The sequence below is a fragment of the Phyllopteryx taeniolatus genome, chromosome 7, assembly GCF_024500385.1.
Source record: "Phyllopteryx taeniolatus isolate TA_2022b chromosome 7, UOR_Ptae_1.2, whole genome shotgun sequence".
Classification (NCBI taxonomy): domain Eukaryota; kingdom Metazoa; phylum Chordata; class Actinopteri; order Syngnathiformes; family Syngnathidae; genus Phyllopteryx; species Phyllopteryx taeniolatus.
The window spans coordinates 16,809,944-16,828,562 of NC_084508.1; the positions used below are offsets into that span (position 1 = coordinate 16,809,944).

Genomic DNA, 18,619 nt, shown 5'->3' on the forward strand with positions numbered 1-18,619 from the left:
GAACTGACAAAAGCCCCCCCCCCTCTAAAGCATTGGTTCTCAACTGTCACCCCGGGATCTGCATTTTTCTATTGTCGTCCCAAGTACCGACCCACTTACAGAAGAAAAATATAGGAATAGTATATTTTTAAACACAAGAGCACCTAATTAAGAAATTGATGAAAATAACCATGTAGAAAAATGCACTGATCTCTTCATCAACTATTGATGAAGAGATCAGTGCATTTTTCTTCTTTTCAGGAAATGAAGACTGCAGACCAAAGCAATTGTAACAGTCTGAATTATCATGCTATCAATCTTTTACCACCCGCCCACGACCTACCCAAAATCGCTCTGCAATCCACTTTTGGGTCCCGACCCACAAGTTGAGAATCACTGCTATAAAGCACCACATGACAACAAATATGTCAGTCCAGTTTTATTTCAGCAAAGCTAGAAAAAACAAACAAAAAAAAAAACATCTAACACAAGAGTGGGAAAAGGCTTCATGTGTTGTCAAACAGTCTTAGCAGAAGCATCTTATGGCTGAAACTGACAGGATATTTACACAACGGGTAGCGAGGTGATGGACCACATTGTTTTATTCCCCTTCACATATACCTGTATATATCTTTATTCAGTATTGTAATGGACAACAAAAGGACCAAGCAAAGTTGTGGACTGCATTTGGCTGCATGCTAAAAACACAACCTCTTTTAACCGCGCAGCATTGGAACTACTTAAGTCACCAAAACGAAGGTGATGCGAGAACACAACAGAATCCAAACGGTGACAACCAGTCGTAAGGCCTCTAAGGCTAACAATCCAGAAATGCCATGGGAGAGAGGGGGCGAGGGAGAGAGAGAGAGAGGAACGGAGAGAAAAAAAAAAAAAACAGGCAAGCCCAGGATCACATCTACTCTGCACTGAGGCTCCACTCTTAAATTGTACAGCTCTTTCTTACAATGTACCTAAATAGACTTATTTAACAAGTGCATATTAAATTAAATTATGGAATTGACATTTATTTACAAAAAATGTAGTCTTTTTCTTTCCTTTTGCTCAAACTAGGAAATACAACATTAGATTGTAGAATCCTTTGACATATTAGCCTCACTTAGATGATAGGTGCAAGATGCATGAGTGGAGATATTTAATTAAGTCCAACCAAAACGATGAACGAAATGGAGCGATGCACTGCAAACATACACCCGAGTGGTGCTTCTACTTTGTGCTGTTGTTCACATTGCATTGTTGGCTGTGTGGATTCAACCAGTGGAGAGAAACGTCGCCATTGTTACAGAGTGGGCAGTGAAACTGAGAAGGAGGGAGGGGGCACTTTGGCAGGCAGGAAGCGCATTGCCGTACTTAAACAATAAACACAAGAGAACGCCAGAGGTCAAATTGGGACAGTTTTAAGACTTGACTCTGCAAGTCACTCGTAATCTACCTTTTCAACAGATCACTTACCTCACATGTACAGCACGATACACACACAGCTCAGCATGCATACAAACATACATGACACAGTACACATATCCTAACACAACAAAAGGCATATGCAACCTGGCCCAATAAGGGGTTTTTTCAGTTCTCAAAGAGTGGTTGCAAATCTGTTTAAAAGTGTGGATTTCCTTTACTTCACAGTGAAGCCCTCTTAGTTTACCGAATACCCCATCTTATGAGAGGTGCGGCCCCTTGCCACAAAACAGAGCGGCCACACGCTGTCACTGAGGTGGGAATACCCTTTCTTTTTACATGTTTTGATTGGCTACAGCCTGCACACACAGTCACAACCGCGCACACACATACACACTTATGAGTCTTCATTCATTTCTTGGCTGTCTGTCCTGGCGATCTTCCTTGGGGGCGCGGGGCTGTCGCCCTCCCCTTGCTCCTGTTCCCGTTTCTTTGCTGCATTCTGCACATCAAAAGGGATCGTTAATAATCACGGTGCGAGGCTGAGCATCAACTTTAGGAAACCACCTCCACCCGTCTAAACATGCTCACCTCTTTGTCCCACTGATGATGGAGGTAGCGCAGAAGGATGTTGGTTTTCTCTGTGACGATAACTGGGGGGGGGGTAGACGACAAAACTGTCACATATACACAACAGGGTACAGCACCCGTAAACATCATCACAAATTTACAGTGGGGAAAACTGCTTTATAGCTGATCCAAGTAGGAAATAAGATGAGATTTGACACCAGCTAGTTCAAGTATCTTGGAGGAATCTTGGTGTAAAGTGCATGGCTCCTAAGGATGGGAAGTAGGCACCTGAATAAATCCCACTCCCGGGTGGTGGTCTTGATTTTTCAATGACCACCCGACACCACTGCATGTTGTAATACGGCTCATATTGCACAAGAAGAATCAATCGGCTAGAGCTGCTTTGTATCATTACAGCAGGCTTGCTTTTGCGCACGTCACTGTGAAAGGGTTTGGCTTGCTGCCTCAGGCTCAGCTGCATTTAAAAGTGCAACAATTAAGTTTAAGCAAAATGCTCAGGCTGTTCATTTTAATCACAATACAGTTGAAAATCAATGTAAAGGTCCCATGCCATTAATTTTTTGAATTTAAAATTTTAATGTCCTTTTATTGGGTTTACAAGATAATTTGGTTTGAAAATGGCCAGAATGCCCTTTTCAAGCTATTCCAGGTCGTTCTGTTTCATCTGGCAGTTGAGACGGCCAGATTTCTCATTAATATTTCACATGTAAATAAGCTTTGCACTGAGTGGCTCGCTCATCTTCTCAATTTAAAAATGTAAAACAGCTTCGCTCTGATTGGCCGTTGCCGATAACATATCTGCGCTCAAGCGTGCATAGCGGGAAGCAGAATTCACAAAACATAGGATTGTTTCCGACCAATAGTGAACATGAGCGGAAATGACAGTTGGCAACTCACAACTCCAAAGAGGGGAGGGACATGGGTGAAAATAAACAAGAGGCGGCTATTTTGAGAGGCTGATCCTGCGCTCCCATTCAATCACTTGAATTCATTCATTTCTCGCGCACATTTTGGCGACAATGACCGCAAGCTTCGCGATTTGATCTACAGTTACATCATCATTTATAGATATTGTTAAGTATCACTGTAAACCACAACACATATACTTTTATATACTATCATTGTATGGCTTGGCGGCACACTTTCAGGAGTGTGTGAAAGCTTGTTTACAAAGTCATCCTCCACGAAAAGGGCCCGACAAAACACAATTCTGGTTCCAAAATGCTTAGCTTAGCTATGCAAAATTCCTCCCAAAATAAATTAAAGACATTTATTCCTCATTCAGCAATTTTTCCTGATATGAGGGGGCTTGTACCAACCACCAAGTAGGCAGTTACTTGAATATGAATTGACTAAACTACATCAATACAACGGCAATTTTAAATCCACCAGTTTTGCAAGCCTTATGCTTTTTTATTCCATTTTGCATTCAATCGACATACCACATAGATGTCAAACCATGTCAGACTCATTTTGATCTATGTTATTTATAAAACAGAAGAAAAAAAATATTTTGATGGAAGGGCAAGGGGAAGTATTTTCTGATAAGAAAAAGTGACTAATCAATAATCATTTGACCTAAAGAATGTAAAGAAAGACTTCTTCACCTTCCTGTGACTCTTTCAATTTCTCTGTATCTCTGTTGTAATCTTCTGATGACACTCTAAGCTCAGCGGCCACATCCCTCTGAGAACATCCTGTTTGAAGCCTTGCAATGGCAAGGGACTTGATCAATTGTTAAGGCTTTTTTATACTCGCGCGGACGCCGACCGCCCTGACGTCACTGCGGCCATCCCGCACACAGTTTGCCTCAAGCCCAACCCACGCGCGCTGTTTTGAAAGTGTGCTGCAGTTCTCCTCCAAGTCGAGGGTGTCGTTACGGCTGGTATTGGCTAGGACGCCACAGGGTAGAGTTTCCTCTGCATTTTGTGGCCATTTCCGGTAGCCGTTTTTACAACCCCAATTCCAATGAAGTTGGGACTTTGTGTTAAACAAATAAAAACAGAATACAATGATTTGCAAATCATGTTCAACCTATATTTAATTAAATACACTACAAAGACAAGATATTTAATGTTCAAACTGATAAACTTTATTGTTTTTAGCAAATAATCATTAATTTAGAATTTTATGGCTGCAACACATTCCAAAACAGCTGGGACAGGGTCATGTTTACCACTGTGTTACATCACCTTTTCTTTTAACAACAACGTTTGGGAACTGAGGACACTAATTGTTGAAGCTTTGTAGGTGGAATTATTTCCCATTTTTGCTTGATGAACAGCTTCAGCTGTTCAACAATCCACGGTCTCCGTTGTCGTATTTTACGCTTCATAATGCGCCACACATTTTCAATGGGAGACAGGTCTGGACTGCAGGCAGGCCAGTCTAGTACCCGCACTCTTTTACTACGAAGCCACGCTGTTGTAACACGTGTTGAAGGTGCTTTGGCATTGACTTGCTGAAATAAGCAGGGGCGTCCATGAAAAAGACGTTTTCATATGCTTGGATGGCAGCATATGTTTCTCCAAAACCTGTATGTACCTTTTAGCATTGATGGTGACTTCACAGATGTGTAAGTTACCATGCCATTGCCACTAACACAGCCCCATACCATCACAGATGCTGGTTTTTGAACTTTGCGTCAATGACAGTCCGGATGGTTCTTTTCCTCTTTGGCGCGGAGGACACGACGTCCACAATTTCCAAAAACAATTTGAAATGTGGACTCGTCGGACCACAGAACACTTTTCCACTTTGCGTCAGTCCATTTTAGATGAGCTCGGGCTCAGAGAAGCCGGCGGCGGCGTCTCTGGGTGTTGTTGATAAATGGCTTTTGCTTTGCATAGTACAGTTTCAAGATGCACTTAACGGATGTAGTGCCGAACTGTATTTACTGACATTGGTTTTCAGCGCGAGAGAAAGAGAGCACTTCAAACACCGTCCATAACAGCGAGAGAGCGAGAAACAAGTCATTACGAAAGTACATTACCTACTCTGCTGCACATACTGCTCTTCCATCCATCCATTTTCTGAGCCGCTTATCCTCACTAGGGTCACGGGAATGCTGGAGCCTATCCCAGCTATCATCGGGCAGGAGCTGGGGTACACCCTGAACTGGTTGCCAGCCAATCGCAGGGCACATATAAACAAATAACCATTCGCACTCACATTCACACCTACGAGCAACTTAGAGTCTTCAATTAACCGACCATGCATGTTTTTGGGATGTGGGAGGAAACCGGAGTGCCCGGAGAAAACCCACGCAGGCACGGGGAGAACATGCAAACTCCACACAGGCGGGGACGGGGATTGAACCCCGCACCTCAGAACTGTGAGGCTGACGCTCTAACCAGTCGCTCACCGTGCCGCCCATACTGCTCTTCTTATGAATAATGTTCCACTTGTACAATTTCAGGCAAGTTTTTTAGGGCAAGTGAAGCTGTTTGAAACTCCTGTAATTTAGGAGAAACCCTCAGAATTTCAGCCCATACCAGCCTATTGGTGGATATTTTTAACTGAAATTTGTCAGGCAATTGGGGAAGGCATTCCCTGAGTAACAGATGAAACAAACGACTGTAGGAGATATGTTGACAAACAATCATGTAATACTGTTTTATTCAATTTTTTTAGATTTTCAATTGTCAATATCACACAAACAACTTCTCCAGAACCCATCATCCAATTTTCTACATTCTTGGTGCGTTGTACTCAGGTTGAAGTGGCCATTCCAACCAGATGCAGCATTTTGACAGACTGTCATTTTCGGCTTGCCACGTTGCTGCTTGCAATATGTGGGTTTTTGTTTTGTTTTTGTTTTTTAGGTTTCTGTGTTTTTTAAGCCAACACAAAAGTGTGTACTTTCTATGTCATGAATCTGCATATTTCGATCAAGTGAAGCCTGCATTTAGATGTATGAGACTTTTATCCACATTTGGAAGACGCCTGATCTGAATATCTAAGGGTGTCTGGTTCCATGTCATTATTTTTTTCGTTTTACACTGCTGTGACACACATCCAAAGCCACTTGAGAACAAAACAATTTTGGAAATGTGTCACTTGAATCATTCAGTGCAACTCCGACCTAAGACAGAACATATCCATACATCCTTCCATATTAGGGGACAAAAAGAGTAAGCAGGGGAGTATCTAACAAAATAGGAGTATGCTGAATGTAGAAAAGCGCAACCTTTTTCAGGTTTAATTCTAAATATTTCACCCAGAGATTGGCACTCACTCTGTTCAGAAGGGTATTCACGTGTTGGAAGATAAACAGAGGGCCTCCGATTCTGCAGAGGACAGAAAAAGGAATTTGCGATTACATTTTGGTAGATCAAGTGAGAAGAGAAACCAGTACCAAAGTGTACTTACAGATGCTTTACAAACAGAGTCTGCATGAAACCTGCTGAAGTTGCTTTTGTTGTAGACGGGAAGCCCTTTTAGGAAGTCTGCCTGTGGATAGAGCCATGAGTTGGATTATTGTCTTTCCAACTATTTGAAACCTGAACACTGTACGATATGTTGTATCGCCATGTCATCGTGACCACACGTCGCTCGCCGACCCAGGCAAAAACATCAATCCCAACAAACCTGATCTATTTACACTACAACTGCGGAGTGCCGGATGATGCCGGATTGACCTCAGTGATGAGAATAATGACGTGAATCGGCATCGAGCCGACTTGCGGCTACTGGCTTGTTAACGTGATCTCAGCGCTAATGACAGCAGCTCTGCAATTGGTATGTAGTAACATAGATACCTTTTCCATGACAGCAGTCGAAGAAACTGCAACGTCGATACGCCGACCGTGGAGCTTGTCGCGGGTGATAGCAGGCCGGCACTCAAAAGTGTTTACGACTATGTCACCGATAGCCGAGCTAGTTTACGAAATAAGACAGAGACACGACACGACTATATCGGGTGGCGCGTGCCACGCAAACTCAAAACTGGCACTCAAACCGCTTTTTTATTCTATATTCAATTTTACGTAGAACTATATCGCTCCAAAATGAAGTCCAGGTTGACATTGCATCAACTAGCGGAGCTGCTTGTTAATGTGGAGCTCCACAGCTAGCATGATGGCATCGCTGCTTCTTTAGACCGCGCCCCGGAAACGCTCGTCGCGCTCATGCTCATGTATAAGGACCTGCTAGCATTGTGCTAGAGCCCACTAGCGTCTGGAGGCTGTATTACAAGCACTACTGTACTCTGATCATCTGTCGTATGCTGAGCAAATTCTGCACAACTATCTTTAATCAACACTTCGATTTGTTTGTGCTTCATATACCAATTCATAATGTTTGTTAAAAAAAAGGAAAAAAAACAGGCACCAGGCAGAACGGGGACCTGAAACGATGACAAAATCTCGTTGTGTTTCAGAATCGTTTTATTGCCATTGTCAGTGAAAAGGTACATTCACAACTATAGGATTTTGTTCTCGCTCCGATGGTGCAACATGAAACATGGATAATAATAATGAAAACATAAATTCAAATATAAACTAACTAAAAAGAAGCAACATAAGATATGTACAATAAACATAAACAATATAAGTACAGTGCGGGCTGCCCCCCTCCACACACATGTATTTTAAAAAATATGTCATTTTACATTCGTTATGATCATTGTATATTTTATATTAATTATCAGATACACATGGACAAAAATTTAATGGATATTTTATGAAAGGTGTCCTACATTTTTATTAAACATTTTTTCATTTCCCAAATTAATGTACAGTACAGTACAGTAGCGCACAGTACTGTGAAGTAATCTTGTGCTGCTTGCGTCAGTAGAGGGCGGCTCTTCCCATCCATGAATCCGACCAGGAGAGATTCGAGCTGCTCGAAGCGCCCAATTAAAAGTGCTCATTTGTCTTTGATTATTCGTCCGACATTCTTCATCATGTAGACTGGATCTGTGGAGCACATAAGAAGCGAATGAACAAGAACAGCTAGAACATGCACGCAATGCCGCTCGTCAGACGGTGGACGTCGAGGGCTGCACTCGACATAAATTAGATTATTGGATTGACTTTGACAGATTACAGCGCTCCGATGCTTCTCGAGAAAACCACGCCAATCTAATAATAGTAATCGTATTTCACACCAGGGTTCGGAAATATTAAAGGTATGAAAACTTTCATCTTTTTTTTAACTTTTTTTTTTTTTTTTTGAAGCGACTAGGATCATTTCAAAGTAAACAAGTTCGATGCCTGTAAAATTGGACCGCAGTTGCAGTTTTCAAGTGTCTAATGCTAACGGGGCAATTAGTGAAGCTACACGGCAGTTTTGACAGCAGAAGAAGTTATTTGTGTTGTGGTGTTAGATACTGTAGTAAAGAAAACATGTTTAAATGAATGAAAATGACAGCGTGCGGATTTGGGGGTGTTTAAGGCCTTGTCACTAGTCGAGATGAATGATCAACAACAACAACAACAATGCGTGCGCCACACAATTTAATGTTTTGTTGTTGTTGTTGTTTTGGGAGGGCCATGATTATTGAGGTACTTCCACTTAAATTGTCCGTTTTAATCATATGGCAGGTTGAGACTCAACAGATCCAATTCATTCTCATTAAAAGGTGCTGCCGCCTTTGTGGCTGGTTATAGGTGCTATCAGGTAGGCCTAATATCAGTTGCACTTGGTTGTTTCATCAGTGATACATAGGCCTACTGTATGTCATACTTGTAACTAAATGTGTATAATGCAGGAAGTAACCTATTGGTTAGCACGTCTGCCTCACTGAGATTCTGGGTTGAAATCTCTTCTCTATGCTTCTCACGCTTGTTCTCCCTGTGGGTTTTCTACGGGTATTTGGACTTCATCCCACATTCCCAAAACATGCCTGCGAGGTGCGTTGAAGACTAAATTGCCTTACGATTGGCTGGCGACCAGTCCAGGGTGTACTCCGCCTCTTGCCCCAAGTCAGCTGGGATAGGCTCCAGCTCACCTGCGACCCTTCAGGAAAATGGATGGATGGATTATTTTATGGTGTCTAAATTTAAATTGTCAGTTTGTATCATTTGCATACTCTGGCAGGATAAACATTTCAAGTTAATTGATGTCACTTTTATGGATGGTTAAGGTGGACAAGTAGGGAATACCATTTTATTTTAGGCCAATTCGGTCAACCATATTGTGATTGTTTGTATAATAAACATATCGTCAAATCAATACTTTGTGAAAACTTTGTAGCAGTCATCCAGCCTCATCCAGTGACTTGCTTTTGATGTATTCAGTAATAGTAATTAAGATGGAGTCCCCTTTGTTCATATCCCTGCTACAGTGCAATACTGCAGTTGGATGAATGTACAAGTGCAAAGGCCCAGCAGAGCAAGCGTGCTCTGAAACACACCACAAATGCGCAAGTGATCCTCATTGCGAAAGGGCTGTAGGCAATGCAAAACTCCATCAACTCCAAGGCGAGACTGTAGCCAAAGAGTGTGACAATTTACATCAGGAAAGGCCAGAGACAGATTGCCTTGTGTGGATTTAGACACAAACTATAATCCCTTCTAGCCTGAGAGGAAAGTAACAGGAAGGCAGGATAATGCCACCAGCACAGACTTGCAGACCCTGCATGGTGTCCTGTTGTTGCCATGACTGGTAATCACCTGACAGCTGCTGTTGCTGTTGCTGTTGCTGTTGCTGTTGCTGCTGCTGCTGCTGCTGCTGCTGTGTATTAGTGTTATCAGAAGTAAGCAAAAGAGAAGCCAGGATGGGCTGAAGGCATGAAAGACAAGCTGGAGGAGGGTGGTGCAGATACTAGTGCTACATAATGCTAAATATATGACTGTGGATGCACAAGTACTGCAGTAACATTATAACATCTGTGTTTGCCACCACTACTCTCAGTTACTTGGCATAACTTTCTCATGCGTCTCAAACATTTGCATTTTGACCGGTTGGACCATAGAGCATTCGTGAAATTGGTGCATATTCAAAAACAGCAAATAGTTTCAAATCGACACCGCAGAAAATGTACATCAACTATGATTCAGTAACAGGTTTGGTTTGTAACATATCAGAAAATAGGCAAAAATCTTGATCATTGTTTCCCAATGCAGAATATGCATGCAAATGTCTTATTTTGACGAAACACAAAAATAAACAGTTATTATTCTAATGACTATAATTATTAATAGGGTTAGATTATCAAAAATAGTTATCGGTTAATTTGATAATCAATTAGTTGTCGATTACTCGTTACAGCCTCAGTTTGCATGCATTCTTCCACTGCTCTATAGCTTGTGTTTCTATTTAGGTCCTGCCTTCTCACACACTCTGAATGTCAAAAATGTATGATGTTATTGGCTGGCCTTTTCAGTCACTTTTCATATATGCATTGGTCTGTGTACAACGCAATCATCACCCCCCAAAAAACACACGTCCTGTTTTTGGAATACTTAAGATAGTGTAAGTCTAGTTTGAGGCCTTCCATTTCTTTGTCGACTTCCTTTTACAAGACATTAGCACACATTTGTTTTCCTCAGCGATGACAGGGCAATTAATTGAATGTTGCTATGGGAGGGAGCCAAATAAGGCTAATAATGCAAGCAAAATAAAGATAAGGCTGAGTGGGTCTCGGACATTTTGTTATTGCAAGAGCTTTGAGAGCTATGGCTATGTTGTTGAGAACGGCAAGGGAAGATTGTTTCAAATGTTTTTATGTTGTGTCAGAGTAACTTAATGTTTTTGACTTGACGTTAACCTAATATTTGTGTGGAACTAGAACATACATACTATTTGATTAACCATAACATATGATCAAGCCTCCTAATGTCATTGTATTGTGTTTATTTAGTGCATTAAATAACATAATAAATCCAAAACTGGAGTGTCAGACCTCAGATTTTCAATAGATTGCACATTGTTTGTCTTGTGGATAGCTGTAAGTCAAACAGACATCTTGTTTGTGAACATTAAAGCATGAACTAACAATGAATATTCCTCAAGGTCATATTGCCGATGTATTCTCTGTATCTTCTCTGTCTTGTTTATTCATGTTTTTTACTTGTGTGTTTGCATGCAGCCATGCTGGCCAGCTTTATGGAAGGTCTGCTCTGCTGCCTCACCTCAAAGTCGACCAATGTTGTGGTTCCTGTCGAGACGTCCGAACCTAGCGACGGTTATGAGTTTGTCGAAGTGAAACCAGGCCGGGTGCTTCGCGTTCGACATATAATCCCTGAGCGGTCGGTGGCTGAGCAACCTACAGGAGAGGGTGGGTGCGTCAGCTGCAAGAGGAGGATCTCAGTCTTCTGCAATGGACAGCTATTCATCGAGAACCTGGGGGACAGTGCCGGTGCGGCGCTAAAAACCTGCCAGAATGGTGACACAGAACCGAGCAGCACTGTAGAGGTTGAACTGACAGACTGTGGCAACACCTCGCTGCCCACTGGAGTCCCTGATACCAGGTCAGACTTGGTCACAGCAAGAAAAGCTGTAACATCTGAGATGGGAGCAGGAGAGGACGCACCCGCCGCTCCGCAGGTCGAAGCGTCACAGAACTTCCGCAAACGGAAGCTCAAGCGCACTGTGGTGATTGACTGCGAGAGGAAAATATCAACGTGTAAGGGGACGCATCCAGATGTTGCTCTGTTCTTCATCCACGGTGTTGGAGGCTCACTGGATATCTGGAAGAGCCAGTTGGACTTTTTTTCTCGACTGGGCTATGAGGTGATTGCCCCGGACCTGGCAGGCCACGGGTCCAGCTCAGCACCTCCAATACCCGCTGCGTACACCTTCTATGCCCTTGCAGAAGACATGCGACTCATCTTTAAGAGATATGCACGCAAGAGGAATATTCTCATTGGACATTCTTATGGGTAAACAATGTTCATATCACACTTATTAGCAGACAGACCAGTAAAATGGAGGGTCATCAGTTCGTATCCCCGCCTGAGTGCCTGTTGTCTATGTGTCCCTGGGCAAGACACTTACCGTAATTTGTCGTGTATAATGCGCACCCATGTATGATACGCACCCCCAAATTTGACCTCAAAATTCTTTAAAACCCTTCTACCTATGTATCATGCATTTTTACAATGCATGATTTTGCTTCTACCCATATGATCAAAACGTGAAGTATTATCTGTATTTTGTTAATGTTAAATCCAACATTTCTTCAAATAATTATTCTGAAATTAAGCACTTTATTTGAACACATCATACTTTTTATTTGCTTGCTCTTATTTTGAAATTCACAGCCCTACTTTTATTTAGGAAATGAGAGAACACACAGTTGTGCTCATATGTTTGATTACCCAGGCAGAAGACGGACAGATGTCTCTTTAATATGCGACGTAAATAAGTTTTGCTCTGATTGGCCCTCGGCGACATCACGCACCTCGCGTCCAATAGCATTGCGCTGTGAGCAGCCCTAACCAGGATAAGCGGTGTTGAAAATGGATGGATGGATTTTCCTAAACCGTAACACATGTATGCTTTTATATACTGCATGGCTTGGCGGCGGCCAGATATATCTCGCTCTCTCAAAACCCGGACATGCACTTCCAGCAGCGTGAAAGCTTCTGCTTACAAAGTCATCCTCCACGAAATGGGCCTGAACACAGCACAATTCTGGTTCTGAAATGCCGAGCAATTTCTCCCCAAATAAATTGAAGCCATTTATTCCTCAACTGCTCTGAGTTTAGCAGGTAATGCAAAGCTTTGTACAATGTCGCAGCCGCTTTGTCACTCAGCCCTGTTTCCTAAGATGAGTGGGAACGAAGTGGGCAGGCACTTAAATAACGAGTGCCGTTTCTACGTCACAACGACAGCAAATTCAAATCCACCTGTTTTGCAGGCGGTTTGCTGTTCAAAGGCTGTTGCATTCAACCAACAAACTGCATAGATGTCAAACTAAAACCCAGTTCACAGACTCATTTTGACCTACAGTACGTTATGCATAAAACAGTCGAAAAATTAGCATCTTGATGGAGGGGGAAATTTAAGAAACTGTTAACAAAAGGACTAAAAATCTCTCTGTCTGCGCCCTGGAACCATACCTGGAATGAGGTCTTCCTCCTACCTATCTGTCACACCCTTCCAAAGTTTTCTGTAAATTTGTTTGCTAGTTTCTCACATGTACCAGACACAACATTAACCACTGTGCCTGCAAATGGGATCTTAATGAGAACCAACACAAGAGCTGTGTTCGGAATCACTCTCTATTCAAGATGTAGTGCTCTATATAGTGAGCTCACTGTTCAAATGTGTAGTGAGTATACACTACCAGCCGAAAGTTTTAGAACAACCCAATTTTTCCAACTTTTTTTTTACATTGAAATTAATGCAGTTCAATTAAAAACTGATACTGATTGAGATGTTCTTTTTGCACTAGAGTGTCATTCTGTACGTTCCTGGCCCACGAGTATCCGGAGCAGATCCACAAGATGGTGATGATCAATGGAGGTGGCCCCACAGCTCTAGAGCCCAGCCTGTTCTCTGTCTTCAACTTGCCTTCATGTGTGCTTGACTGCCTCTCTCCACTGCTCAGCTGGAGTTTTCTCAAGTAAGACAGATCAAGACAAACATTGTAATTTGATAGAACTAAACGGTGGGCTAATTACACGCGCACATTACTTCAGAATTAAGTGAATGCTGAGAAACAAGCATCCTCACCAATGCTATTGCACGTCACATGTACACTATTGTGTAATGCTGAGAGAATCAAGCATTGACAGTAATGTGATTCTTGAACAGAAAGAAATGCACCTGATTACGTCACTCAATAATAATTAAAAAAAAACAACAACAACAACAACTGCAATTGGCTGCTGACCAGTCCAAGGCGTAATGCACATATTTCCCAAAGTCAGCTGGGATAGGCTCCAGCCCACCAGCAAGCCCGAGAACACATGCTATAAAAAAAAATATATATATATCAATGAAAAAACAAATGTTGGACCTTTTTCTGATACAAGATCAAAGGTGTGCAATAGTGTGGGGACAAGTTGATGTTATTGCCTTGAAAAAATAAATAAATAAAAAAGAAAGAATACTTACTTCGTCTCCAATCAGATTGCTCTGATGTCATCCCTATGCAGCTCCCAACCACAAGGCCTCGATGTGTATGCCGTGTTTTTTTTGTGGGGAGGGCATGTTGAGATGGTGACAATGTTTCACATTCTTTCTGATTGATGTGCAGTCTGTAGTTTTCACTTACTGTCACACTGACATGGAGAGTCTAGTTTGGAATTACTACACAGTATTCTTTCTCCCCAGAGCGAAAACCCCCCAACAAATAATCAATGCCAACCTTAAAAAGGTTTATATTTGACTATAAATGTGGGCAAAGCACTACTACTGTCTAAGTGAAGCCTTCAACTCACTTCAACATAGGTCCTTTGGACGAAGATCCCACAATATGGATCCAAAGCAATACTTTTATTTTCATTTTGGTTTTGGCCTGATTATAGAAACAATGACTCGGTGAGTATTTCAACAAAAAACAGAGGACAGGTTCCCCCCAAAATGCGTTAATAGCTAAAGTCGCGATCCTGTGGTGGAACACTGTAATGACATTTCTAAATGTCCGTTTGGTCTGTGCCTTCTTGTTGGTGCCCCCTACAGGGCCGGTTTTGCTCGTCAGGGTGCAAGGGAGAAGCGGTTGCTCAAAGAGAACAACGCCTTCAATGTGTCGGCTTTTGTGCTGCGTGCCATGATGAGCGGGCAGTATTGGCCCGAGGGGGATGAGGTCTACCACGCTGAGCTCACAGTACCCACCCTGCTGGTTCATGGAATACACGACAAGTTTGTCCCCGTTGAAGAGGACCAGCGTATGGCAGAGGTAAACTAAACTACTGGGAAGGTGATCCTGCATGTCAAAGTGGGTCGGTCGTACCTTTGTTTGAATCCGAATAGTTCCCATCAAAATTAATTCTCATGCAGTGCGCAGACCTTCGCCAAGGCTGAACAAATGTTAATGTGTAACAGTAATGACATTCTAGGCTCTTTTATTCCAGTCCAGCAAGTGCCCGAAACAATTTCCTTGTTCTCTACGACTTAAATAGGTACATGTGTTCAGTCTAATAAATCCACTACAAAAGCTGCATCAAAGATTCTGTCTTTACAAACATCATTGGAAAATCACCCGGCACAGTGCAGACCTCAGTCTTAAACATGCCCGTCTGACTTTCTTGATTGGAAAATTGAAGACTCAAAATTTCTCCTAGGTGTCAATACGAGTGTGATACATTTTATGTAGGCATACATACTACATTCATATCAATTTCCATGCAGAGCAGCAAGTGATGAGGATATTATGACCAATAAATACAGATAAATATAGTTTATATAATCTTTCGATTTCTTTCGTTTTAGCCAGCTTTGTTGTGTGACATAAGGTTTGCAAATGCATCTTAGTAAGGTTGGGGTACACCGATATACCTCAAGTTTGCGAGTCAGACCGCTGACTTTGAGCGGAATTACAACTTTTGATTCAGAGGATGAACATTTCAAACTTTCCTGGGAAAGTACATTCAATACCAGATTGCATTGTGACTTTTGCGCTTGCTCTCATTTAACATTTTTTTTTTATTTTTATTTTTTTAACATCTATCAGATCCTTCTCATCGGCTTCTTAAAGGTCCTGGAGGACGGCAGTCATATGGTCATGATGGAATGTCCAGAGGCTGTCAACACACTACTGCATGAGTTCTTCCTCTGGGAGCCTGCAGCCCCTCCACCACCAAAGTCCAAAGCCCGTCCAGAGACTGCCAAGGCCCAAAGTGACAAGACCAAAGCTGCGCCAGACCCTGCCAAGACCCGACCAGCAACTGCCTTGCAGGCCTCATTAAACAGTGCAGCAGAGGTCATGTTCGACAGAGGGGACAAAAAATAAGTCAAGCTTTAACGGTGACGGTGATCAAACTTGAAGAAAGTTCCGTGTGATCACACGTGAACTGAGATGGCTTGAGCTGAAAATGTCCATGGAAAGGGTCCGGCTGAAGGTCAGTCATGAAGGCGGGACACAGTCAAGGAGATGTGTCAACTCAAACCAAGCATGAGGAGAAAGGAAATGGAGCTTGAGTCATTGTGACGAGTCAAGACGCTCCGGGAGATGTGCCTTGAAGTGATGCATGCTCATCTTTTTGGGTGAGATCTGAAAAAAATTTACTTTAACACTAACATTTTTGCCGTGTGAGCCAGAACCATCGGCACATTTCCAGTAGCATTTCCTTCTAGTAAAATACAAGTTGTAGCAAAACAAAAAGCGTTTTGTTGATGGGAAATATGCGACTTGCCATGTTGATGCAAAGAGACAAAAGAAAGTAAATGAAACTGTTTACATGTGAAATGTAGTCATAGGCAAGGCCTATGACCATACACGGAGAACATGCTTTACCAAAAACGGGACATAACATGTTTTTAAGTGGTCTGAAGTCTGTAAATGCGTGCATATACAATATTTTTGTACCACAATACAATATCTTTCCATGTAGTTCATTAAAGGACCTCTCAAATGCTGTGAACATTGGCACTTATTCCATGGTTCTGGACTTAAAATGATGTCCGAAGAAAAAAATCCCCCTAAAATAGACTCAGAAGAAATTTTAGGCTTGTTTTTGATGACATATTTGTTTTTCAGCCAGATTTTGGCCTGCCCACCTTTATGGCGAAACCTGCGCGAGCCTGCTGACGTCAAGCACATTTGCTTATACAGTATTAGTACGTACCGAGTATGTTCTCGGTTGCTTCACAAATCGATACTATTGGTCTGTTCCCACTTCATCTATTATTTTTTTTTACGCAATATCAACCAATTTAAAATATGAAAATAGCTTGAGAGCTAATGTACACACGCTCTTGAACGCTATAAATATCTGAGAATTGTCATAAAATGGCAATTCATTCATTCCTCATTCTGTGGAAGCAAGCCATGTGTCGTAATTGTCACCTATATTAAGTTTGGATGTTTTTAGACAATAACGAGTGAAAATAGTGAGGTTAGATACATTTCAGTAGGCTTGTTTTATTCAAATCAATTGCTGTAATACTTCGTTGCAGAAGGAAGGAACCCGCATGAGGTAAGTGTGTGCAGATTCCTTTATGCACGGATTTAATCTGCTCATTGTTGTATTGATTGCATCGCTCACCTTTAAAAAGTTTGGGAAGAATTTTTTTGTGCAGTCAGTGGGGTCATGTGACTTCGGACTTTGATGTGCACGGTTGTCAACACGGCGAACACCATCCAGCATGGTGCCATGTTTGTACCATTTTAATCAATGACAGCGTAATAAATTAGCTATTGAACATAATGTTGGGGTGCTGGTGTGTTGATGTGAATGTGCAACAGTATATGATCGCAAGATAAGGTAATGTATAATACCAACTGCAACAACAAAGCAGTGTTTGGAAGGTCAAGCAAGATGTCATTTTTTTTCTTTGTTGTTTTTTATTTCCTGAAAAGTTGTCATTTTGGAGGTGAGGGGACTCAGCCTGACAGTGACATCAGGTAAAATATTGGTAAACCCTGCCACTTAATAGTATTGTACATTCCTTTATCCACACTGGCTATTGGGGCTGCATGATATTGGAAAAATTTTACATTCCAATTTTCCTTCACCCTGCAATATATATATATTGTGATGTTAAAAAACACACGATAACCAGTGTTTCCACAGTTACCTTGAAAAAGTAACTTAGTTACTTTACTGGTTACTTGATTTCAAAAGTAACTAAGTTAGAGAAAAAGTAACTTTTTAGTTACTTTCAGCAGCTGCCAAGTGGCAGGAATATCACTTATCCAAAGTACAAAAAAAGCATCAGCTTAACTGTACCCATTACTTGGTAATGAACGCCACACAAGTTAGTTACATCCACATAGACCAATAACTTAAATATTAGTGTAGTCGAAGCGCCATTAAATCAGCAACTTAGTGCAGACTTGACATGACAACACAGTGTTGTAAGTACCTAAACGTAAACAAGCACACCATTCTCAATACACTTCTCTAAAGACTCTTAACTGATAGACTGATGCCGATTGTGGTCCATGAAGGCAACTGTGTGTGTGTGCGTTTGTGCGTGCGTGTACGTAAATGTAAAAGTGAGTGGCGGTTTGATATTGGGGCCATACAAATACACACACACGCCATTGCTCCCACCATGGTCATTTTAAATGTGAAGAGCGGGAAAAGGCGACAAGATTACGCAACTGTTTAACTAGCAAAACTGTGGGTGATTGACGTTGGGGAGAAGTAATTACTTACGTGACGTCAGCTGTGCAGCGCGTTAAACCAGCTCACCGCCCGAACTACAATGAAGTTGAAAGTTCTCACTTTTCATTGTAAATATTATTGAAGATAAGTATTGTAAGTCCTTCAGGGAGACAGTCCTTAACCTCCATGACCGATTTATGACCGTGCTTCGCCATGACCCACAATGCAGTGCGCATTTAACACGCCAGTAAAACTGTATTCTTAATTTGTAAATTAAAAAAAAAGTAATAACAATCAAATACACTTTTTACAAAGGAAAATAACAAAAATAGTGTGTTGATAGTGAAATTGTGCATTTATTTGCACTTTTATGGTACTGCACTTTCACCGTGCATCAACAATCACCTCCCAATCGCTTATTCCCCTTATTGAGAAAACAGCGGTCTGCGTGAAGGGTTAAATGC

At 41.8% G+C, this 18,619-nt stretch overlaps 2 protein-coding genes and 1 long non-coding RNA gene across 5 annotated transcripts; 1 reads left to right on the forward strand and 2 right to left on the reverse strand.

Moving 5' to 3' along the window:
- Window positions 1-403: 403 nt before the first annotated feature.
- On the reverse strand, window positions 404-7,108 carry dda1 (DET1 and DDB1 associated 1). The gene is made up of 5 exons (XM_061778655.1): window positions 6,750-7,108; window positions 6,361-6,441; window positions 6,227-6,278; window positions 1,990-2,051; window positions 404-1,900 (listed from the first exon to the last, which is right to left on the reverse strand). The coding sequence occupies exons 1-5, from the start codon at window positions 6,756-6,758 to the stop codon at window positions 1,796-1,798; spliced, it is 309 nt and encodes a 102-aa protein (XP_061634639.1). The 5' UTR covers window positions 6,759-7,108; the 3' UTR covers window positions 404-1,795.
- abhd8b (abhydrolase domain containing 8b) lies at window positions 6,501-17,515 on the forward strand. 3 transcript variants are annotated; one of them, XM_061778652.1, is made up of 5 exons: window positions 6,501-6,729; window positions 11,024-11,816; window positions 13,334-13,504; window positions 14,566-14,782; window positions 15,557-17,515. In XM_061778652.1, the coding sequence occupies exons 2-5, from the start codon at window positions 11,026-11,028 to the stop codon at window positions 15,833-15,835; spliced, it is 1,458 nt and encodes a 485-aa protein (XP_061634636.1). In that variant the 5' UTR covers window positions 6,501-6,729; window positions 11,024-11,025; the 3' UTR covers window positions 15,836-17,515. The 3 variants fall into 3 exon arrangements, with proteins under 3 accessions (XP_061634636.1, XP_061634638.1, XP_061634635.1); XM_061778654.1 differs by lacking the exon at window positions 6,501-6,729 and adding an exon at window positions 7,799-8,119 and having other exon boundaries at window positions 15,581-17,132; XM_061778651.1 differs by lacking the exon at window positions 6,501-6,729 and adding an exon at window positions 7,802-8,119 and having other exon boundaries at window positions 15,557-16,763.
- On the reverse strand, window positions 7,776-18,387 carry LOC133480511 (uncharacterized). Its single transcript, XR_009789289.1, has 3 exons — window positions 18,207-18,387; window positions 8,870-8,949; window positions 7,776-7,907 (listed from the first exon to the last, which is right to left on the reverse strand). It is a non-coding gene; the product is annotated as an uncharacterized LOC133480511 (long non-coding RNA).
- Window positions 18,388-18,619: the final 232 nt, after the last annotated feature.